Here is a 24,523-nt window from a genome sequence, read left to right as displayed (position 1 = left end):
GTACATTGTTTACCTGTATAATAATTGGAGTTACAAATAGGTTTATATGGATGTTGCTATCCGCACGTGCTCATTTTTATCTTTTACACACTCTCTCAATTTTCGGCCGTCGGATCAAATAAATTGAAGAATATCAAATGACAAAAATTAACAAGGAATGTGTAAAATGTAAAATTGGGTGTATAGATAGCACCATCTTATAGTATTACTATTAGGGTAGCCACGCCTTATTTTAGTTATATGCACGCTTTGCTTAGTCCTACAAGCACACATTTAGTGTCGATACATATTTCTATTAAATTAAGTGGTTAAAATCTGTTGGATCAAATTCCATAATCAAATATATGTCAACACTGAATGCTTGTAAGTATTCATAAAAGATTGAGAGCATTGTTCCAAGTTCTTGGCATGCCTCAAATTTGCGACCAAGACTTGTTACTTATCAGTCGGCATCATTGCAGTATTTGCCCAAACGTCCAATAATTGCTGCGTAAACCAACTGTAAACAATGCTTCCACGCGTAAGATAGCATAAAAGAATAGAATTTGCACAGCCTTCTTTTGCACCAGCAAATGTAGAACATACGGAAAACAGCGGTCGGATGGACCGACAAGTATCGCATCACACTGCCATGGCATCGCACCATTTCAATAGGAATTGAAGTATAAACAGAGAGACCATTCGATTCACATAAGCATTGTAATGATTTCGTAAAATATAGATACTAAAGCTATAAAAATACACCAATCACGCACCCGTTTTTATAAGACACAAAGTACATCACTAAAATGCACCGTTACACAGGAATTCCCTCCAACAAACACGTGCCGATGGGGGATTGGACTGTGGTACAAATTATTTTCTCTCCAGCTACTTTTTTCCACGTTCCAGCAGACCTCAGCCACCCCAAGGCAGCCTCAAAGTCTTCACCATGCTCACCACCATGACTCGCCGCCTTACAATATTGAACATGAACACATGTTTTTCCTTGGGACCTCATCAACCTTCTTCTCTGTTCATGAAAAGAGAAACAAACTATCATTCAGCAAATGAAGCTGATATCAACAAATCTGTAATGCGAGTCACATGTTACGCAAGAGTCAATCTTTAACAAATAATTGATCTCAGCTGAAATAAACTAGAATTCTAGCACCATCGTAATATATCAAAGAAAATGAAATCATAAGTTTTCTGCATGATGTTGAGCGAGGATAATCCTCTAAGGTTCCCATGATTGCCCGAAAAAGAATTAGCAATGAGACTAGTTGATACTACCCATGCTTTGGTAGTGCGAGGAAAACAAAAGTCCACTTCAAGTTTGTCGCATTAAATAAGATCAAGGGAAGTAGAAAGTACCGCTAACCAGTAACAGACCAGCCATGAACAGGGAAGAAACAAAAAAAATTGGCTGCTAGCTTAAGTCATGTAATAGTAAGAAATCTGACCAAACAGGCATACACATGTACGCAAAGTACCAATTTCACATCAAAATAGATATCACATTAAACAATCTAGGATGAAAACTACCTGTTTTTGGTTTTGCTATAGCAGGCCGAACAACAACATGCATGGTGATAATCCCGCTTGGAAGCTCTCCAAATGGTGCTCTACACTGGGCAACAGTCTTGTTGTTTTCCAAAATCTTCCCAGCATTTATCAATTTTATGTCGTTTGCTCCTTTTGGTGCAATCTTTTTATCTAATATCATGGCATTTTAATACTTTTAGAAAATAAAAATGATGAGCAGATTAAAGTTAAGAAGCACAAGAAAATGATAAAAATAAGAAAAAAGGGACAAGTGTAATGTAACAAAGGTTCCTCCTCACTCCTGCTCAATATAGTTCACTATCTGAAAGCCATAAGGTAGCAGAATTTGTAACATTTTAACATCAGAGAGAGAAACTTCTTAGCAAATTTTGAAAAAAGAAAAAATTTTGCTATAAGATTTTGAACACCATATTTTAGAGATTCATCCACCTTGGTGTGATATAGGCTTAGACCGAGGAGATAACTTACACCTATAACTTTTACAAGATAACCATCGAGATATTTTCACAAACAGCATGGTTAAACATTTAAAGTTCATGTGTGCGAGGAATGCCTAAGTGAAATGCAGACAAGTCCACTACCGCCTCAAACCACCTACTGGTACTAGAACGAAGCAACAAGAAAAGGCACACCAATAATAACTATAAGTTTGGTTTACATACTAAACTAGGAACACAAAGGATCCCAGAGCATGTCTTTTAGTTGCATCGATCTCAGGTATCCTAAAGAAAGAGAGCGAGTACAAAAGGACATAATACAGAATTAAACAGATCCTTATCACAAATTGTCAAAATAAGCCCAAAAGAAACATTGCCTTCATAAGCATGAAGATCAAGAGAAGTTGCACAATCGTGATCTGATCACTTTTGTAGACAAAGTCTGTCGGACTAATTATTCGGCCCAACAGAGATGTCATGCAGGATAATCCTATAAGTGGTTTTCACAGGCACCATTATCTGGGTCCACCGTTTGGTGGTAGGTTCTAACTGCTAAAAAATGCTCCTATTTCAAAAATAATTCAAGCAGATCCTTCCATTCATATCTTCTTCTTCACATAAAGCAACTTCTTTGGTCTACAGGAAACAAATCACTACCTTTCCATCATTAATATCTTATTTGGACTTTTATATTCTCCCTTCCCACATGCCTAGAAAGAAAGCAAGTGGTACTGTGGCAATATATTTCCGAAGTTTGAACACAGCGTTTAATCTGAATACCAGAATGGCTGAAATACAAAACACCTGAAACAAAGAAGTTACCAGAAACTACAGAAGCATTTTTGTTCAACGAAGATATTGTATATCGAAACATCCTAATGTGCTATGATTCATAACATGATCACTTGGAATCAAGGGAACCCAATTGACATTGAAACAGGACAACTATGTCAACTTCTAACACCGCATATTTGAAGAGTGTTTAACAGCACTCAATCCCTTCTGTTGGGTTTAATCTCAACAAAAATTACGAAAACTTGAGCAAAATCTGCAGATGAAAAGGGTTGGTCTCTAATAAATTCCCATTCCAAGACCAAGAAATATCCAAATGATGAAACTTTTGTATTCTGGTCATCGACAAACGACGAGGATTCAATAAACATAACATCCATGAAAGTGGCATTCACTACTTAAAAAACAAAACTCGCAAAAAATCATCAAATGGAAAGTGGAGGTCACTGACCTTTTGGCCACTCGGCCACGATTCTCTCCTTGAGCATTGCCACGGTGGACGCAGGCGAGTAGCGGAACGGGCCGATATCCGATCCATCATACAGACGGAACTTGAGCTCCACCAGGTCCTCCTCCGGCATTTGAAAAAAGCTCAAACTTTCCACACCAATTCAACCCACTCAACACCAAAACGCTTCCACTCCAATACTCTGTTTACTTCCTGACCACCATAAATAAAAAATTAAAAAAAAAACCCAATTTAATCACAATTTGATAATCCCCCAATAATTAGCTCATTTTATCAACGCACTAGAGCTGGATAATTCTTCATTTCAAGAAATAAAAAAGATAGAAAATGGCCAAATAATTCCGCAATTATCAGAGTAGTCAGGACACATACCGGAAGGAAGACAAGGATCAGGCAAAGGGGAGAGCTTTGTTGCTTTGCCCTTTGCGTGTCTGATTAGGGTTTTAGGCGAGGAGAAAACCCTAAGAGTCTAAGACGCGATCTTGCTTCTTTTGGATATTTTCTCCAGCAGAAATAGTAGAAAGATAATTCAAATTGTTTTATTCGGGAAGCAATTGCCTTCTATTTTTCTAATTTTCTCGGGACGAAGAGAACATTTAACAAAAAAAAAAAAAAGTGAGATTTGGATTTCGAATGCTGTCACTGAGTAAATAGTATCTGAGTTTTTTTGTCAGTAAAAGTGGACCCTGTAAGAACAAGAGAATCTGAGTCCTCTGTTCGGGGAGACTCGCAGTTGGAAACTCTAACGAATGAGAGAAGGTTTCTGTGGAGATTTTATGTGAGGTGGCGGGCATTGATTGGCGGATGAAGAGTGAGTGGCGGAAGTCGGGAGTAGGAAGGGTCGCCTCACTTTCTGGGACCCTTCACATTGACCAGAGTTTACAGGGGAGATTAACTCGCGGGTAAATCTAGGTGTTATATTTATAGAAAGTTTATAGATAAATAGTCATTTAGAGCCGTAGAAAATAAATGTTAAAGATTAATTTAATAATTGATGTAATAATGTCAGATTTTTTTCTTCTTCAAACTCATATATTTTTTGTTACAAATGATATTGGTAAGACTCATCTTTAAAAAGAAATTAATTAAAATAAGTTTTCAATATCTATTATTGGTGCATTAATGGAGCGCTCACAATAAAATAATTAAAATTTTATTCGACATCACTTTTCTCATATGTCAAATTTTGTAATAGAAAATTCATGTGCCAATTTATGTGTTAGAGTTTTTTTCCTACCTTTAAATTTGATTGCATGACATTCCATAACTTGACATCTCCTTTGGAGATGGTGTTAGCTAGCTTGTAGAAGTTTGTATTTTTCTATATTTTTTGTTAAGGTGGCCAAAGGGCCTTATTTAACCAGGCTGTTAAAAATGCTCGACATTCCACTATTTTGAAAGTAAAAAAGATTCACATAGGCATTTCAACCTTCTTCTAACCATTATTGTGTGATTCAACAATGTTGGGAATCGAACTGAGATTGAACTTTGTGGAATACGGTCCTAGAATTTGTTGCAACCATTGAGCCAGCCGTAGTAATTGTTGTTAGAGATGCTCTTAATATGGAGACTTCATCCGCCAAAAATTAACACTTAGATAGGTGAGTGAAAGTTGTTAGTTCCTACAAGACGTTAAGACACTAATCCAAGAAAGATATCATATGCTTCAGGCTGATCCACTACAAATTTAGTATAATTCCCATAACATCCGCCCAACCCAACTCTATGCTAACCCAATACATTAACGTAGAGGGTCCAGCCATGCGTGCACTTCGGGCCCGCTCGTCCAAAACACACAGCCCGAACCACAAGACATTGCACGTGGGCTCCACTCTCTTCCTCTCTTTCGTAATGACTGGAATAGGATCCTCACCTCTCCGGATTCCTTCCATCTAGACTCTTCAATCTTGTCCGTTCAGCCGAACATCAAAACGGTCAGGAGTTAATTAACTTTTTTTCTTTTTTTTGCTTTTTCATGTTCTTGTTTTTCCGCCATTTTCTCTCTATTTGACTCTCTTCTATCTCTATCTAAGAGGACTTGGTTTCAACTTGAGGCAACCGAAGGTCGGAAGACGATAGTGTGCGCGTGGTGGGGCGGCACCCGTAGCAAGCATTCATTAGATAACGCAGAGAATTCCAACCCGTAATAGCTAGGTTTAGTGTTACAAAAGTACTGTTGATAGATTCTTTAATAAAAGGGTTATTATTGTACGTAGCTCTATTCATATTGGAGAATATATCGGCTATAGAGGGCAAATTTTGACTCCTGTCCTGCATGATGGGATTTGACTATGTTGTTGTATGACGTGGCCGCAAGGGTTCCGATGTTGTAGCGGGACCTATGACACATAACGGAAAAAGACTTGAGCCTACCATCCATCCGTCATCACCGCTGAAAAGTTTTCCGATCCAATGAGTTGGCCAGTCAAAGCTTGATCATGGACAGTCAACGTCTGGTGACTGCCACAGTGGAGTTAGGTCCCCCAACTTCCCAACCCACGGCAAGAATAACCAAGTGGACTAAACTTGCAACTTTTCCGGCGCAAAACGTCCGAGATATGTCGAAATGGCCGAGTGCTCGGCCATTAATCCGTGGTTTCTATGGGTCCCACACTTAAAACACAATATCCAAAAGCCTGCCTTTTGTTTGCTGGCCTTTCTCTTCTACCTAATCTTAATATTCTTTGACAATTTACATGTATGGGTATGGCAAATAAATACATCGAACTAAGCCTAAAAATGTAATAATATGGTTAATTAGCTCTGCAAAAATGCAAATAAATTCAGAGACAAATACAAGAGTTGTGGAGATTAAAGTAAGAAATTAACTCTTTTTTTTCTTTTCATTTTTGTATGCAGAGGAGGGAGCAATTACATCTCTGAACGCCCGCAGTAAAAGCCTGAAGACAGTCTAACACACTCATATCATATGAACTAGAGAGCAAAACAAAACAATTGAAAAAAAAAAAATTAAAGGAAACCCAGATGAGAAATTAAACTAGCTAATTAAGTGACAGTAGTGATTAATTAGTGTCCAAAACGGAGGTGGACTCACAAAAGCCACTCCTCGTCCTCTGCCTGCCCGCCCTATGTAATTAAGTAATTAAGTAGTACTTCATACTTTTGTTTTCTCTTCTTTCTTACAACAAAAACTATTTGAAGACAGAAGAGGTCGAACGAATCTCAGAGCCAGAGAGCCCCGGCCTCTTTGAGAAGAGGGACAAGAGTGCCGTTGATATGAGAGGCCATGACTCTGTCCATTGCGCCAACGAGCTTGCCACCGATGAAGACGACGGGGACGGCGGAGGAGGTCCCCAGCAACCTCGTCAACGCCTTCTCCAAGTCCTTGCCTCTGGGGTCCTCGTCCAGCTCGTACACAGTCGGATTGACGCCCATGCCGCAGAAGAGGCGCTTAATGGCGTGGCACATGCAGCAGCTGCTTATGCTGAATATCACCACCGCGCTCTCCGACGCCATCCGCTCTATGCGCTCCATCGGGTCCCCCATGCCCATGGTGGTTCTTGTGGGCATGTAGGAGCCCCATGACTCGGTCTGGTAGTGCATTGTGCTAGCTTAAGTTAAATGTTAAGTTAGGGCTTTTGTTGAAGTGAAGTGTAACTGGCTAGAAAAGCGGTTTTTTTGTTAAGTACTTGCGAGTTCAGGTGAAAAGTAATATGAGAATGTGGTGAAATTTTGGTGAGGCACGGAGGAGAAGAGAGTCTGTACTTATAGGCCTATTGGTACAACTTTTATTTATTTAGGGTTTGTGTTGTTCTTTTCCGTTATATTTTATTTATTTAATGGGTATTCTTGGAATAAAAAGAAAAAGTAGTGTGTCTATATATTGTAGTGGTCACTGGTCAGCGCATGCAAGAGAGAATAAGAGAAGAGGGGGAGATCTTTTCTTTAGAGACCAAATTTTTAATTAAAATTTGTAAATTAAATGGTGTGGTTGTTGATGATTAATTTATTATTTAAATGTTGATTAATATGTTTATTTTCGATTGATAACACATTATTTGGTTTGCAAATTTAATATAAAATTTTGATCCCATTATCTTATTCTTTTATAGATCATATGATATAGAGATTGTTAGTTGAACAATTGATTAAAAAAATGAATCCAACCATCACATCGCATCATATAATTACAAAATAAATCTAAGAAAATAATTTCTCTAACATCACCCTATCAGTAAATAAAACATATGAGAATTTCTTGTTTTTTTGGTAAACACATATGAGATTTTCTACCCATTAATAATTTAATGGAATTATGGAGACTCATACTATAGAGAGGAGAGGAGACATGAAGGTCAGGCTTCATCAGAAGAGAGTTGGGTGACAAACGGCTGTGTCCGTCCCTGTTGTCGGCCCTATCTACACCATCCGACTAGTTATCAAATTTATAAAACCTAAAAAAAAAAGGGAACAACGTGCCTATCACAAACCTTTGTTCCTTCTCTTGACGTAACCCTTCATGAGCATTTTACTTTAACTACATCCCTAAACACCCTTAAAATGTTATCTCTATTAATTAATGAAACTTTTTTTGTTAATCAAAAGAGGGTAAAAAGATTACTTAGTCTTCTATTGCACAAAAAAAATGATGGGCAATAATGTAATTTCACAGGTCCAAATTTCACTTTTTTTATTATTTTTTTATTGAAACCTCACCTACAAGTAATGTTAAAATACCTTCAATTTTATTAAAAAAAAAAAAAAAAAAAAAACCTCCCACTCCCTCCATGCTCTTTCTTTCTCTCTCCCTTTCTCCTTCTTATTTTCTAAAAAAATGTGTTCATACACACAAAACGTGTAGGCAAATGCTAATTTTAATTAAGAAAACAAAATTCTATTGATCCTTTTGGACAATGTACCGTTGGATAAGATGGAATTTGTACACTCAGGCAGATCTAATTTATTATTAGGAGAAATTAGGTTTTCATTCCTCTTTTTTTAACTTTATTGATTGAAACCTTGTTCCTTTATTTTTTTATTTTTTATTTATCAAGGTTCCTTTGTTTTAATAAATATCATTAATTATTTCAATAATATAATATTTTACATTTTTAATTAAATTTTATTTCTAAACATATTCATTTAGTGTTAAAAAGGTTAGATTTGATATATTTATATTTATGGCTAAATTTTGTATCATATATTTTTATTTTTAGTTTGTACCCATTTTAGTTTGCAATCCTTTTTGTAAATTGTAACAATTTTCTTTTCGGTTTGAGTTTGTACCCATGTATTAATTTCTTTTTGTGTCCATATTTTCCAAACTGGTATTTGTACTCATATTTTTTAACCTGTTATTTGTCCCCCATAATTTATTACTAATGTACCAATTTGTTTTTAAAAATGTACCACTTTGTTATATGTAAAATGTACCCATTGTTCACCCTTAATATTATGTATACATATGGGATGCTTAATTAGGATTAGATGAATATTGTCAACATCCATAATGTATTATTGTATATGATGGATTTGGACAGTTTCTTTTATCCTTCTGATCGAAAACAAACAATTCCATAATATACATATTATCTTGTTGTTTCTATATTGCACATGGGGGGATGGGGATTCATAATTCATTACTTGTGATAATTTATATTATATTTTATGTGTTTATCCTCTGAGTTCATCTTTTTCACTTAATTAATAGATATGCGCCAATTAATCATTCTCTATAGTATTATCTTATTATCGTATTAATCATTTCGAATCTCCCACTTTGTATATTAGATAAATTTAACTTAAAATATCGTTTGTATCATACTAGCTATTATCCTATTTAATTTACATATTTCCTATAGGAAAACTCAAGTTGAAATCTGCGTTGGTTCGAGAAAGGGATAATATGATATTTCTGAACAGAGATTATTTTAATTTGAATTACATCAAGGTTGTATTGTACTAATGGAACATTAGAGAGAAAATCAAACTAAATGGCTGATTAATTAACGAGTATTGTACTAGTAATGTTGGATAGCTTTTTTGGCTTTGAATTACTTGTAATGAGTAAATGTACTGGAGGTGGGGGCACATGCATGCTTAGCTCCATGGCTCACAGCACGCATGCTTAGACATGTATGCAGCATGTCCAATGTGTGGCAGTAGCTTTTTCATTATATAGGGTTTCAAATAGCTTTTTCATTTCCTGAATCTTGCTGATCAATTTCCAGTACTGGTACTTCTAATTAATATTACAGATAACGGGGAGATGCCAAACCAAACCAAACCCAGAGAGGGAGAGGAAGGGGGGGAGGAGGGAGAGATAAGTCCGTACAGGTTTAACAGGAAAAAGTAGGTTTCTGCTTTTAGTTTTTGGGGTCGCTGGCTCTGCGTGCACAGGCACAGAGGCAAGCAATTAAGGTTATGTCTTGGGCGAGAAGGATATGCATCACCTAATAAAAGTCTCAGCTGGAGCTGGGAGAAGAAAAAGAAAATTAATGATACTATTCGATTTTGCTTCGTCACTTGTCAGCCACTTTTATTTAATTTTCACTCCATTCCCTTTCAGTCTTCCCTCCCGCATATGCCCTACCTACGTCTATATATACATGCATGCATCCTGTATATACGCACTTATATATACATGCAGCCCGTGAATATGCTTTTTGACGAACTGTACGTAGAGATGCGTGATCTATATATAAATGCATGCATCCTGTATATATGCACGTATGCATACATGCAGCCCGTGAATATGCTTTTTGACGGACTGTACGTAGGGATGCTTGGTATTTGACGAGTGTAAGACAACTTTAGATTCAGTACGTAGAATAAATTTACGGTTGGCGAGATGAGGTTCAGATCCTGGACTTATTTTTTATGAAGGAGCCTGGATTGTAAAACACTGGATACATATCTACACATACAAACACACACATAGGTATGTGTAGTACACATTTTCTTTGTGTCAAGGGGCTTAAAGGATTGAAATGCCACAACAGGCATGCATGTTCCTCCACTCAACATACGTACTATATCTCTATGACTATATGGTTAAGGGGTAATGCTAAGGAGACTAAAGGAGACTAAATTTGCAAACTATAATGTGTCACCAATAGAAATGAACACATTTATCAATGTTTAAGTAATAAATCAATCATTAACTTCCATACCCTTTAGTTTCCAAAATTTAGTCTCCTAACATTACTCATGTTCAAAACTCAAAAGGAATCCAACGGTTTGAACTTTGAACAAACAGAATAATCAAAGATCTCGTCAAAAAATTCTCCTATGTTCCAGTTTATAATATGACTGTTAAATGAACATCAAAAGATCATTATCGTACGTATACTATATATTTGTGCATACTAAAAACACCCTTCAGCGTATAAAGAATCATGGCCGTGGGATGATAGTGTGCAATTCATCGGACGAGCGGGGTGGACGGTAGAGGAGTGTACTTTGACTCTCGGGAATCTACTTATTTTTTAAGTGGGAAAGAGAGAAAACCAATAAAGAAAGAAAAAGGAATTTAACCTATTAATTTCAATCGTACAAAAGTTAATGTTTTTGGTATATACAAAAGCTGTATTGTTGTGTAGCATTTGGCAGCAATGAATTTAAGGGTCGCGTGATGAAATCCTCAGCTTTTTTGGATTTTGTCGCAATGTTTATCTTCTTCTCTGCTATCAGCTAGCAGCTGATTCATTATTCAGATTCGGACTAGCTATACATATATATATATATATATATATATATATTCAGCTTACCATTTGGAGAGGAACATGCAGAGAAAAAACAAGGCGCGCGGGAGTGTCCAGAAATATCCCAAAAGACGAATGAGCATTTACAAGAGTCTTGTCTGGAGCTAGACAAACTGAGACACGTATATTAATGGAAAGTCTTCTTTATATATATGATTCTGGAGTACTCGTGAACATAAAATGTATAACTTTCTCTAAACTTTGGACCTATATATACAAAACTAGAACAAATTTGATAATCCTTTCGGCAATTGTACCAGGTTGGATGTTTTGTAGATGTAATTTTACAGAGTTCAATCTACTGCGTTTCGAATTTAAACTATTTTCCTCCGTTTATTAGTTTAAAATAGTAATATCGTTTGTAATAAAAATAATAATTACATTTTGTTTGGACATAGAAGACAAAAAGAATACAAGATGAACCATGAAGAAAACGAACATATATGCATGCTACTTGAACTACACTATGATCTTCTTTTTAACTAAAGTGAGATTCAAAGAAATAAGTCTCGACTTCATTAAAAATACACTAAAAACGATCAACATGTATAGTTCAAATACTCTTGTTCAAAGATGTTGACGCTATATCGTGAATATGCTCACTAAAAAGTGTAAAATGACAGATAAATTTCGTGTCTGTAACAACTTTGATTATCGCATTGCAGTGAATGAACATGTTGGATCGGTCTTGATACACCATAAGGCCATCTCCACGGAGGGCTGGCCAGAGGGCTCGTTTTAGCCCTCTGGCCCTCCAAGATTCTCCAAGATATTGATATTTTAATGAATAATACAGGACCATATTTGCCTCCGTCTCCAACCGAGGGTCAGAGGGCCAGAGGGCTCGTTTTAGCCCCACCACAAAAAACAGTCTCCAACCGAGGGCCAAAGGGCCATAGGGCTAAACATAATTTATTATTTAAAAACTACAACTTAAATTCAAATCCAACGGCTAAGTGACGTTTATTTTTTATTTTTTTTATGTTGTATAATTTGTATGTTGGTTAATGTTATTTAATATTATTTCATATTGTTTAATGTTGTTTCATGTTACTTAATTTAATTTAATGTTGTATAATGACTTAGGAAGTTATAGGAAAAAATATAATTTAAAAAAAATATGAAACAAATTTTGTGAAATAGAAGTTATAGGATAAACATAGAATTTAACAAATAAAGCAATTTTGTGAAATAGAAGTTATAGGAAAAAATGGAATTTAAAAAAAAATGAAACAAATTTTGTAAAATAAAAGTTATAGGAAAAAAAAAAAGAATTAAAAAATATTAAAAATAGAAATTATAGGAAAAATTTTGTAAATAAAAAAAAAATAAAACTATTAAAAAAAATTCAAATGCAACGGCTAACTGACGTTAGCTAGCCGTTGCAATTGAATTTTTTTCTTAAGCATTCTTGTTGGTTATAACCAACAGAAATACATTTATATTAAATAATATAAACGTATTCCTGTGGGTTATAATCGACACGAAAATTGAATTTTCTGACTAGCCAGCCCTCCAGCCCTCTAGCCCTTTAGCCCTCTCCGATTTCGTGGGGCCTCTCAGATTCCATAGCTCTCTAGCTTAGCCCTCGGTTGAAGATAGTTTTCTGACTATTTTCGGTCCTCTGACCCTTTGGACCCTCCGATTGGATATGGCCTAAGTTTAGGGTTGTGCTTAAAACTTACAAGAGAGACACGAACGAAGCTCACGCTTATTTTAAATTAATTAGTATACATACAAAGTAGCATGAAGAAGAAACTTTTTGGGGTAAATTAGGTCAGCATGCATTTGTTTGACCAAACATCCTCTCCGTTTCTGTCTCTCTCTCATGCACGATCTGAAACCAGAGAGATTTTTCAATGTGATCGGTGCAAAAGATGGTACATCATATGTCACTGTACAAATAATGAAATATGTGTGTTAAAAAATTAATAACTTAAAAAATAATTTTTTTTACCATTTACATAAAAATGCATGATGTATTATCCGTGTTATTATCATAATAAAAAATTTCTCGAAAAACTGGATGGTGATGACGATGTAGTTTGTTGTGCAGAGTCTGACGCAGCTCTCTGTCCTTTTAGCAAGAGAAGGAAGGGAAGGCAAATGCTGGTTACTACTTTATCGGATACTGAGTAGTATAAATATTGCCCATAGCTCCTTGAGCCGTTAAAGTAAAACGACATGACGGCTTTTCTCAGCCTTTTGTTCCTCAACTTTGCTAACCGGCTGACGTTAGCCCACCGTTGACTGCTTTTTACTTCTTTCTTTCTTTCCCAACTTTTGCTGCCCTCTAGCCTCCTGTTTGTCGCTTTCACTTTCGACAACCATGCATGCTTTCTTTTACATTTCCATTTCTTGCTCTCGTGCATCGTAATTATTATTATTATTATTATTTTTACTACTAATACGTTACTTAAGTTTATATTATATTATATGTGATTAATAACTAAGTTTGGGTACTTGCAAACACGTTTTTATGTAATTAAATATCACTTGTGGTCACTGGTCATGGACATCAGTTAGGTTTAGGGGCTTCAAGTATCAAGGCCGTGTTCCTGTTCCTTTTGGAATTTGAGTTCTATATCATCTCTGTATATTTGTTACTGTCTCTGATCCAAATTATTATTATTATTTTTTTATAAAAAAGTAGGCGTAAGAAGGAAAAAGTCTTAAAATACTGAGCGTTAACATTTTTTTTATCTTGTAACGTTGTATGATAGTTTAACTAGCATATTTTCTAAGGAAAACTAATAAAAAAAGTTTGAAAACTTTGAGTTTTAACGATAAAGACAAAATAAAGGGTAAAGTGATAGTATCAGGATTGACTTTTTAGTGTAAAAATGTGGTTTTTCGTTAAAATGAACAGTACCGGAAATTTTTCGTTAAAATTCCTTATTTTCTAAACCACTCTTCAAAAAAATTAAGTCCAAAATTATTTTATCATCTTACAATTATCACATAAATAGATTTTTTTTTTAAATTTAAAAACAATGTTAGTGGAGTTGTCAGTAAACAATTTTTATATAGTTATTTTTAGATTGTAATTTTAAAATAAATAGTTCTTATTAATCAGTACGGAGTGATCTAATAGTTTATAACTAATTTCAGATTCGTATTTCACACGGAACATTATGGGTTAGCACTGATAAATCACAAAATGGTGGTCAAGAATAAGCTGAAATATCTTTGTGAGTCTTTCTAGCCTAACAAAAAAAAAAAAAAAAACTGCCATGACGAAACCACTAGCTAATTCTTTTTATTTTAAAGAAAAAAAAAACGTTAAAGTCAAAAGGTAAGTGAAAATTTCAAATAAGAAGCTTGCAAGATCCCCTTTAATATTTGCAATCGGAATTAAACTGAAGTGTGGGGAGAGTGTGTATCGGTATTGGGATCTGTCGGTGCTCTTGGCTCACCTTGTGGTTCCAACTCCAACAGTAGTAGGGCAAGTACTCAAACTCAACTGGTGACACACACGGCAATGTCTGTCTTCATCTCTTCTGTCTTGGTTCCTGATTGGCTTCCTCAATTACTTATTCCTCACTTTATTTGGGTGGACCTTGCACACTAAAGTTCGATGGTCCCAAATCACGAGTTACCAAAATAATTAAGAAAAAAAACTGAGAGAAAGTAAATAAATTAATCTTTGTTTGGTGTCTTAACAATTTTCAAACAAACATATATACATATACATTAGAGCCTTGTTGCAGGTGATTTAGTTAATTAATCGACAAGAGGGTTAGTTTACACTAACCGTCTGGTGGTTTTTCAAGATTTGGCACCAGCATTAACAAATTGTTTGTCGTTTGTTTGTGTCGTTTCTCTTGACCATATGCTGCCTGTGGGGAATGGGGAGAGGGTTGGGGGACAAAGTTGGGAACCATGTTATCTCTATATTATAAAGCAAGACCCTTGGGGTCACAAGGCTTAAAAAAAAGGAACAAAAAATGCCTTCTGTAGATTCAGTATATGCCATAGTTATATTGTGCTTCCGGGGCAGGGGAAGGGGAAGACAGTTACTATCCATGTTGAATATTAATTCTCTTACTGTAACTCCACCCTCCAATCTCAAAAAAAGTAAAATGTGACTAATGTCATGCCAACGTTAGCCTAACTTCAAATTGATAGAGCAGCTAGGGCAAGAATTGTGTGGGGTAAGTCGGGCAGGATACGTCCCAGTAATTGCCATTGCCATGACAATTTGGTACCGCCGGAGGGTTTTTTTTTTAGGAGTTTATGGGCAACTCTTGCTCCCTGCTAAGGTAATTTTGGTAAGGGTGGAGTTGCAGTAATTAATGTCATGGTTCTTATGTATATATATCGATCTCATCTATAAAACAAGTTCTCTGCTTTTTGTCTCATAGTTTGATAATACTGCTGTAGTTATATCTTAAACCAATTATATATTATCATGTGAAGAAACTTAAAACCCAAAACGATATGTGATTTTGAAATGACTAGATATTTCGGTCAAACATGAAGCTATCATGTGATATGAGACAGTGGTAGACAATGGTCTGCATCGGTTTCCACTACTCGCTTCTTTTTTTCACTTTATATTTCATGTTTTTAAGCCATGAGAGAGAGAGAGAGAGCAGCGTGGACGTCGAAACAGCAAACATGCATGTTTTGTTTTGTAAAAAGGCCGCGGTCACGTCATATAAACGTGATCTTTTCATCACCACCGTCCTTGATTATTTGTATTACTTGTTATTAATTGTATATTCCATTTGTAAGGTTCAGTGTTTTTGTTTCCCACGTGTAAACATAACACATGCCTCTTTTTCTCTCAGCTTTATTCAGTTTTTAAGTATTTTCATCGCTTAGAGTTGTTCGTTTTGAATAAAAAGTAAGTGTGATACTAATATATTGAAGCTATATCGAAATCATACTTTATACTTCTATAGTTGGTTAGAAAAATGTAATGTAATACCATTATAGTCCAATATATTAAACGCATGTGTGATATATTAAACTCAGGAGTGTGACATCAATATATTAAACTAACACTAATGCAGTAGTAGTGTTATAGATGTTAAACTCAAGTTGCCTGATTCTTATATACAGTATCGCACTCAATCAAATTACTATGGTGAGAACATATAATTTTGGTTTTTGCTAGGTGAAGTCTTTACCCTAATAATTCAGGTGCTTAAGGTATGCTAACAATAACAACGATATTAACACTTAATTGAATACAATTACATAACCAAACAGATTATCAATGGGATCAAACGTCACAGGAAACTACAGACAGTTGTACAAGGAAAATCTATCTTTTGTCCAATCGGGTGTGTCTGAATTTTACCCTATAAAAAACACCAAAACATCCCACAACCGGCGGCAATAGCTGATACGCACAAGTTAACATTTCTAATGCTTTTTTGCTCCATTCAAGCAGTGAATGAAAGTTTTAAATTTTAAGTAACCCCACGATTTGAGCAGCTGAAATTTTAAAATTACAAACCTTTACTTTGTGCAGATTTAATTAGGCAGTTAAATAGAGGCACAAAAGCAAGAAAGTTCCTTCTGCAGGGAGAAACTACAGCACAACCTTCTCCCCTCTTGAAACTGAGATTTTTATTGCCTCGAAATCGGCGTCATTGGCATCGGTGATTGCTGGTTGTAGAGTTTACCATCTGAACCTTGAAAACTCTGATAAGAATTGGCCGGCGTCATGAAGGGAGAAACGCCGTTTACTGGAGCTCCTGCTTGATAACTAGGCACTGGGGGTGGCTGTTGTTGGGCCACGTTGTAGGTGTATTGTCCAGGAGACGGCACATATTGAGGCACTTGGTACTGTGGTTGAGGTGGTAATGGTGGAAGTGGTGGAGGAGAAGATGATGGGGGAGGTGGTGCCTCACTGGGAGTGTGTTGTTGGTTGGTGGTAGGGACATTGTGCGGGTGAGATTCAGAATGCGAGAATGGACGAGATGCAGATGGGTTAGGGCTCCGGGGTAAATAGGACGACGATTGGTCATTCTCCAGCTTAAGCCTCTTTTCGGATGGATAATCACCAGAAGACTCGTTAATGGGATTGCTGATGACACCCTCTGATGCCAGAGAGGAGAGGACATAAGAGAGCATCTGGGCCGAGGATGTTGATGCGGTCAGCTTTGCTGCCACTGCAGCAGCTGCAGACTTGCGCGAATCTTCCTCCCCGTGACTGGATTTTTCAGCAAAAGCAACCTGCGGTGTGTACATTACTGGAGCTGATTGTTCTCTTCCTACCATAAAGCTGGAAGGTGCTACAGAGGTATGAGCTTCCTTTGAGCTCTGGACTGCAATCTGTTGTGCATTGTCGCCATTCATTAACCGATGGCAGATATTAGTGGCCAGCTCTGACTGGGACTCTGCATCCTGGAAAACAATATATGCATAATGTACGTTTAGAATAGATTTTGTACAACTAGATTTTGTTATAAATGGCAACACAACCAACAAACTTTACGTGATATATGTACATATACAATTAGCATATCTATATAAGTGTTTCTTTACTAATTAATTCACAAAACCATAGATCAGTTAATTTCTATGCAGGGATCAAATTTAGCATCATTATTCAATTCAACATGAGTTGGGGTTGCGTAAAGTTGATCCAAAACCAAGGATTGATAATGGACAGTATATGCAGGGAATTGCAATTTACCTGAAACTCACAAGGGTGGGAACTCAACCCAACCCCATGGAGTACCACATTGCATCAACATATGAGTCCTATAAGAAAGGGAACCAACTCATCCTCCTCCAAGAAGCAGAAGATTTATAATACTTTCAGAGGAGCCTTTTCTTAATATTTTTATATATGTAATTAAAGTTTGGGCATTCAGTTCAGTTTGACCGTGATGAATTAACCAACATTCATACAGTAATGTTACGCTTCCACAACAAAAGTAGATGATATGATAGATATACACAGCATACCTGAAGTTGGTTTCGGACTTGATCCAGCTTGTACTCCTGATAAGAAAACCATGTTAGTTCGCGTAAAATCGTAGTCTTGTAAAACCGTGAATGAAAATTCTGATATTTTGCTCCTAGGATTGTCTACCAACCAACCTGCTCCTGAAGAGCCTCTCTTAGATGAGACACAAGATTAGCTCTTGATGATTCAACAGCTCTTAGTTGTTCAATACAATTCCTTAGTATAGCATTCTGACCCTGAACCTCCTCCTCAAATGCAGACCCATGAAATTTCCCTAGTCAAGAAACATAATTTAGGGAAAAGTAAGTCACGAACATTACACATGTTAAAAGTTAGAGAAAATTCTCAAGAATTTACACATGTTGGGGATACCTGAGTTGAAATCGGCACCAATTTCCTTATCAACCCTCTCTAGACAGCTAATAGCACTCCTGCATTTGCTCAATATAGTGTCCTCGTCCATCTGGCCATGATTAGTTTGGTAATCTGAAACTATTTTGTCCAATGCAGTTCCAGCAGGTTGCTGCTTTTTTTTTTTTTTTTTTTTTTTCAACAAAGAAAATAAAAGGAAACAAAATTAAGCCATCAAATTGCAAACTGAAACAAATGCTCACGCAATACAGGCATATCATCCGATTTGCATTACCAATCTGGCACCCGAATGCTTCCCATTTCTGTTACTATTTTCCGGGTGCTGTCCAACAAACTCTTGCTTCAGAACCTGGCCGTGTGAACCAAAAACTTTTCTATCATCCCATATATTAACCTACAAAGTAAAAATATTGAACCACAACAATCAGCCACAAAAAAAAGAAAAAAAAAAAGAAAAAAGAAAAAAAAAAAAGGGTACATGCACATGCATACATATAAAGAGTTGAGTCCTTCTATCCATCTTATAAACTAAAAAATTTTGGTTTTGCTCAAGGTTTCCTTTGGATTATTCTGCTCTAAATAGAAACCATCTCCATGACAACCAATTCCAATTTTTTTTCTTTTAAAAAAAGATATAGAAACAGGTTATGCAGTTGTACCAATCGTTGTGCTGCATTTCTTTCAAATTCATCTCCACTTTTAATTACATCACGAAGAGCATCTGGAAGAACCTTCCAAAATTCACCAACAAATTCTGAACCTTTTCGCCTACTGTTCTGTAAAATATCATTTGCAAGATACAAGAAAGCCAATCTCTGGTCGCGTGGAGCACAACGAAATTGCCTAGCCCATGTTTCAACAACTTGTCTTGCTTTATTCATATGGAAAATGCACCAATGAGATAAAGCTAAATTGCATTAAGGATAACAGCCAAGTACTCTGATAACAAAGATAACAAACATTGACAACATGTGCAAAAATAATCAGATATGCCAAAGCTCAGATGCACAGCAAGTATCACTAGTTGTATTTGTAACTCAACACTTATGAGAAAAGTATAATATTGACTAGACAATAAACGAAACTGTGTTCATGGAATAGCAGGGGAAGGGATTCAAATTTGGCAGGGAAAATGCATTGGATATGTGGGTTTTGACAATGGATTTCAAAATCCAATTAAGTTTTCCAAAGAAATGAGTTATGAGACAAGAGGGTGGCTAAATTGTCCCACCAAAAGAAATCAGGCTTGGTATGTAAGTTAGAACAGCCAGAAAAATTGTCTACTGTTCCTCTATGAAAAAACTAAAAAGAACATTGATTTCAAGGCGATGTCAGCAAAAGGATACTCTCTATGCTTGCTTGAGAGCTATTGAGCTTGGCTAGCTTTTCCACTAAAATCTGCGGATTGAACGCACTTCCCATGATTCCAGCAAGAGTTGGTCCAACTAGTAACACAAAATGAGCCTTTAAAACTGAGAAAACCTTCAAGCAAATTGAGATAAATAGTAACAGATTCCAACTAGTAAGATACCGAGAGGCACGATTTATTGACCAAAGCAAAATTTCATGTAATCACAAGCAAGCATAACTTACAACATTACTATACAAAATGTTAAGGGTTTAGGGTCTAGAGAATACGATGATTTTTGAAAAAGCCTGAAGATTGGGAAACCTTGCAATTGCAAGTTGCAACTACAAAAGCAACAATCATGATCAAACTGTAACCATGCACCATATATCAACTATTTATCCCTCTAGCATCACATTTGAGAAGTAGCACATAATATCATACAAATTCCAGTACCCAAACCACAGTGGAAAGAATAATGCCTTCTCAAATTCACCTAAAAGGCTAAAACAAGAGCATGCAATGAGCCTATGGAAACTAGGAAAAATTGATATAAATGCTTTTAAATCTAGTCAGAGATAATAATCAAAAGATAGAAATTGAATTGACTCTGAATTTGGGGTTGGCTGTTAAACCTCTACAAAGCCCAGAAATATAATACCTATGTCCAGTGTGAGAAGACAATAAATACCAGACTTGTGTGCTAACTGGCAACAAGCAAGTGCGTAATGATTCCGGAAGAGAGAATACAGTCAAAACTCGATTTAGATGGCTACCTCTAAAAAAGAAAGATAATCCACTATCCCAATCTAGAATTTGTAGGAGGTAATGATGGTCTCTTTGCCTATACACTTAAAACTGTTTGTGAAACTGATGAAAATGTAGGGGATAGATGATTTGATTAAACTTTCCAATGATACAAGTAGGCCATTAGTTATCCCTTGGGCCCGCTCATGGGCTACATAATCGGATTGCGTTTTTATCTTTGGGGTATAGGTTTAGAAGCAGATGTGCACAAATAAGAATAGCTCTAGAGATTTCTAGATGCGACCGCTTCTGTACAAATGTGATCCTAGATTCCCGAAATTGGTTTTGACGTTTTGTTTGCCTATTATGTCCTCATATTTCCTTTGACGATGATATATGGCCAGGTGCCAAGCATGTACTGATTATGTAATGAAAGAACGCCAAGTTTCCTTCATCGACTGATAAGTAAACTCTTCGTTGTCCATACCATAAAGGTGTTACCAAATAGACCGCACGCTACTCTACAGTTTGGTAATAACCCCTTGACTAAAAAGGTAGTAACAAACAAAGAACTCATCACGCTGAATCTAATTCTCGACACCAATCCACACAATCTGCAGTATCTTTCCTAATTTCGCCACACTTGGTAATAACCCCTTGACTAAAAAGGTAGTAACAAACTAATTTCGCCACACTTGATACTCGCGGTATCTACAAACCACCAAACATCAAATGTGTTTGTTTATGAAGTTTCCATCTTCAAAATCATTCAAATACTCAACATTATACACTCAATGAGTCAATGTCTAATCAATTTAAAATTAAACAATTAATTGAAACTACTAACCAGAACATACTAATTAAAAGCAAAGATTAACAAAAGCAGCATTCAGCCAAAACCCAGAATTTATTTTCTAATATCTTCCATAATCTACATGTTATCCCTGACTTTCCTATCCAATTAAATCAGTTGATTCAAAGTCTTACTCCAAAATTCAGCAACGAAAAAAAAAAAAGATTATTCAAATATTGTATGAGAGTAAAACTAGACAGCCCCAAAGTAGAATTAAGAAATAGAAAACAAAATTAACAAAAATAAACTAAAAACTGGAAGCCCTAGAGCTTGGAGTAGGCACCTCTTGTATTGATAGGAAATGCGGTGGCCTGAGAAAAATATTCAGCGGCGGGTACAAGTAGCAATCACAAGTCCGTCCATGGAGGATTGGGGGGTAAGCTTACCCAGCTGAATTCGGACTCGGAAAACTCCGAAAGACGGAATATTTTTTGAGTTCAACGGCTTTTTCTTCTCCTTCTTCTCTGTCGGGTTCTCTTACCACCGTCGGGGATTTTTAAAGTTCCGAAACCACGCTACCCTTCCCTTCTTGTTGAGTTCTGTGTTTAGGGGTTTTAGCCGGGATGCCAAGTGTACAAAAGATGTCCACCCACGACGTCGTACTGGTTCATGCATATGTCACTCAATTTCTCACATGTGCGACAGTCCAAGGTTGTTTATTACTTTCCATATAATTTTTTGACAGGGTTGTTTTATTTACATCAAACATATTGTTAAATTCACGGTACATATTGAATACACTTCACATATTTTCTCGTAGTCTCACATCTCATACCTTACTCAGCACTCTTTATGTATACATACCTTATATCAACCTGGTGCATTCTATATTCGCCTCAATGCAACAATTCCGTTATCTCTTTAGGTGTCGTATTCGTTTCTTCCTTTCACTGTTGTTGCTCATGTTAAACAAGAATTTGAAGAAAACCCTTGGACATTTATAGTTGATAAATCATCAACTAAGTCTCTAGACACGCACCAAAGCACGAGCCTGGAAATTAGTATTATTTTATTTTAATGCAAATGACATTTCTACTCTTATTACAGCAAAAGATGATAATTGAACCATCAACAACTTAAGGCATCAGCAATCTCAGTGACTGTATGCATAAAGTTTTGCAGCAGTACACAAACAAATAATAAAAATATTACAACAAGTGACAATAATTTCGAAATACAAGAGCTTTAGTTCGAAAAAACAATTTCGCGCAGCTGTTGTTTGAACTCTAGACGTTCATCAGTTCTTGGAAGATATTCATGGCAGAAGCTGGAAGCCCCAAAAGCACGTTTATGTTCTTCTTTTCTGTCCCATTAGAAAGGAACAAGATCACTTCCTTCTCCGGCAATGCCACCGGACCTGATAGCACAGGCTCTCCCCAACCAAAATCAGTCGTGTAGAACGACAGCTTAGACCAAGTCGTGATCAAGAGTGTGGAGGCCAGCGAAGGCCTAGCTCGCGTCAGCTCGAAAAAATCTATGGCAGATCTCATGTAACTGTCAGTGACCATCTTGATTGCATCTTGAACTAGTCCGACTGCATTTGACAGCGGCTTGTCCAGTAAGTCACCTGCCTGGCAGACGGAATTTGTCAGCACAATGCCATTGCCAAAGTACCCTTTTGGCAGCGGCGGCCTGAATTTAGGCCTCCCGTCAACAGCAAACAGGAGCTTTATTTGTTGCTCAGGCAGCAGATTTAGCGCTCTGGTCCGAGCTTTCCACACGAATGCAGAGAGGGCTTCGAAAGTAGTGCAATTTTCAAGCGCCCCGTCTTCCCTGGCCTTCATTTTGAGTTTCTCAAGCTTCTCACTGTCGAAACTGAAGGATCTGTACTGCATTTTTTCCTCACAAAGGTCATTGTTGATGCAAGAAGTGCCGGTGATCTCTGAGAATTCCTGATGCGGGTACTCTATCCTTGGTGGGTTTCGCGCTTTGAGTATGCTTCTGTCTAAAAACGGAGGAACTGTCAATGGCAAACCTCTGGCAATTTTACCCCACGAGTTCACGAATTCCATTGCACCGATGCCATCAAACATACAATGATTCATGCACAGGCCAAGAGAAAATCCTCCACATTTGAATTTAGTCACCTAATAAAATCATCATTTATTTATGAATCCAAATTCAAGATACAATAAGTGAAATGTAATGAAGAGATTCAAGTACAAACCTGAACCACCAGTGGAGGCATCTCCAGTATGTTTTTCGCACCAGGAACATCATAAACCAGCCTCCCAAGAGTCTCGGGGTCCGGCTTTGTTATGTCACCAATCTCTTCTATCGCACAATCTGCTTCAGCCTCAACGAAAACAGCTCCTTCCCCCGTGCAATCCACAATGAGCTTTCCCTCCGCGCTAATTGCTAACCGCCCGGCAAGAGGGTAATAGTGGACAAGAACCTTCTTCAAGGCATCCTTGATCACTTCCCCTGCCTGGTCATTTCCCTTATCATCCGACTTGAAGCAGTAAATAGTGCGAACAGTCACCGCAATGTTTTGATCGAGATTCGAGAGGAAGTACAAACCCTTCTCTGTTTCAACTGCAGGGGAAACCAGAGTTGGCTCTCCTTGCTTCACTCTCAGCTGGAACGCGTCACCATTGGTGGTGTTGTCCATCGCGACAGACTCTCCGAATTCAGCAACCTGAAAACACAATATCAAAAAATGCAGAGAAAAAGAAGAAGCAAGTTTGCAAAGAATTTAGGGCTCATTTGGTACTGCTTCTGTAGGAAGCATTTCTGCTCATAAACGTTTGCTAGAAGTACTTTTATTAGAAACACTTCGAAATTTTTAGAGGAAACACTCTGTCAGAAGCACTTAGCCCTTCTCGAAGCAGTTCCAAACAAACCTTTAATATGAGTTATGAGAGAACAAACCATGTGAGCAAGCTGACGAATGGAAAGGAGAGTTCTGTAAAAAGATGAAAGGAATGCTCAAAACTCGAATGAAGAAACCAAAAATTGATGAGGGCAGAAAAGGGAATGGTTTTGGAGGTTTCAGGAGGACTGGAGGAGCAGGTTAATTATAGAAAATTGGAATGGACCAACGTATCTTGTATTACTTGTTTAAGAAAGAGAAGATAATTGTGGAAAGGGACAGGTAGTTGTGCCTGAAACCTGAGTGATAATCCAAATCCTTCGGGCAACGATACGATACGACACTGTAGATGCTGTGTTTTTCACCTGGAATATATGAATGTAGGGCAGGCAGATGGGTGAGAGTAGGCCACTGATACCGAAACCTAACACGCCAGATAAGAGATCTAATGTCACAAAGAAGGGGTAGGGGCTTATTTGGTGGGGTTGGTATC

General features: G+C 36.9%; 4 protein-coding genes across 5 annotated transcripts; all 4 read right to left on the bottom strand.

The window, feature by feature from the left end:
- Positions 1-657: 657 nt before the first annotated feature.
- LOC137707905 (membrane-anchored ubiquitin-fold protein 4-like) lies at positions 658-3,787 on the bottom strand. Its single transcript, XM_068446848.1, has 4 exons — positions 3,619-3,787; positions 3,229-3,438; positions 1,528-1,698; positions 658-1,012 (listed from the first exon to the last, which is right to left on the bottom strand). Exons 2-4 carry the CDS (start codon positions 3,356-3,358, stop codon positions 957-959), a joined length of 357 nt encoding a protein of 118 aa, XP_068302949.1. The 5' UTR covers positions 3,359-3,438; positions 3,619-3,787; the 3' UTR covers positions 658-956.
- Positions 3,788-6,056: 2,269 nt separating this feature from the next.
- On the bottom strand, positions 6,057-7,178 carry LOC137709535 (glutaredoxin-C1-like). The gene has a single exon (XM_068448619.1). It carries the CDS (start codon positions 6,808-6,810, stop codon positions 6,430-6,432), a length of 381 nt encoding a protein of 126 aa, XP_068304720.1. The 5' UTR covers positions 6,811-7,178; the 3' UTR covers positions 6,057-6,429.
- Positions 7,179-16,157: 8,979 nt separating this feature from the next.
- LOC137708130 (uncharacterized) lies at positions 16,158-21,752 on the bottom strand. Of its 2 annotated transcripts, none has more exons than XM_068447129.1 (8): positions 21,502-21,752; positions 19,617-19,752; positions 18,930-19,177; positions 18,545-18,664; positions 18,271-18,421; positions 18,033-18,172; positions 17,898-17,933; positions 16,158-17,330 (listed from the first exon to the last, which is right to left on the bottom strand). In XM_068447129.1, the coding sequence occupies exons 2-8, from the start codon at positions 19,690-19,692 to the stop codon at positions 16,551-16,553; spliced, it is 1,551 nt and encodes a 516-aa protein (XP_068303230.1). In that variant the 5' UTR covers positions 19,693-19,752; positions 21,502-21,752; the 3' UTR covers positions 16,158-16,550. The 2 variants fall into 2 exon arrangements, with proteins under 2 accessions (XP_068303230.1, XP_068303229.1); XM_068447128.1 differs by having other exon boundaries at positions 19,617-19,715.
- A 410-nt stretch (positions 21,753-22,162) lies between these two features.
- LOC137708816 (omega-hydroxypalmitate O-feruloyl transferase-like) lies at positions 22,163-24,347 on the bottom strand. Its single transcript, XM_068447968.1, has 3 exons — positions 24,090-24,347; positions 23,386-23,856; positions 22,163-23,305 (listed from the first exon to the last, which is right to left on the bottom strand). Exons 1-3 carry the CDS (start codon positions 24,090-24,092, stop codon positions 22,445-22,447), a joined length of 1,335 nt encoding a protein of 444 aa, XP_068304069.1. The 5' UTR covers positions 24,093-24,347; the 3' UTR covers positions 22,163-22,444.
- Positions 24,348-24,523: the final 176 nt, after the last annotated feature.

Source organism: Pyrus communis, chromosome 11 (genome assembly GCF_963583255.1).
Source record: "Pyrus communis chromosome 11, drPyrComm1.1, whole genome shotgun sequence".
In the NCBI taxonomy this organism is placed as follows: Eukaryota; Viridiplantae; Streptophyta; class Magnoliopsida; order Rosales; family Rosaceae; genus Pyrus; species Pyrus communis.
This window is presented reverse-complemented; position numbering and strand designations above follow the sequence as displayed.

Bases quoted from the DNA above. Each gene is read 5' to 3' on its own strand.
- LOC137709535 (XM_068448619.1), bottom strand. From the start codon at position 6,810: ATGCACTACCAGACCGAGTCATGGGGCTCCTACATGCCCACAAGAACC.
- LOC137708130 (XM_068447129.1), bottom strand. From the start codon at position 19,692: ATGGGAAGTGCGTTCAATCCGCAGATTTTAGTGGAAAAGCTAGCCAAG. The intron at 19,178-19,616 runs GTATCCTTTTGC...AATGCAATTTAG, and splicing joins CTCTCAAGCAAGCATAGAGA to CTTTATCTCATTGGTGCATT. The intron at 17,934-18,032 runs GTTGGTTGGTAG...TTTTCTTATCAG, and splicing joins GAGAGGCTCTTCAGGAGCAG to GAGTACAAGCTGGATCAAGT.
- LOC137707905 (XM_068446848.1), bottom strand. From the start codon at position 3,358: ATGCCGGAGGAGGACCTGGTGGAGCTCAAGTTCCGTCTGTATGATGGA. The intron at 1,699-3,228 runs GTCAGTGACCTC...CCATGATATTAG, and splicing joins CGTGGCCGAGTGGCCAAAAG to ATAAAAAGATTGCACCAAAA. The intron at 1,013-1,527 runs GTAGTTTTCATC...TTTCATGAACAG, and splicing joins TATAGCAAAACCAAAAACAG to AGAAGAAGGTTGATGAGGTC.
- LOC137708816 (XM_068447968.1), bottom strand. The intron at 23,306-23,385 runs GTTTGTACTTGA...TGATTTTATTAG, and splicing joins TGCCTCCACTGGTGGTTCAG to GTGACTAAATTCAAATGTGG.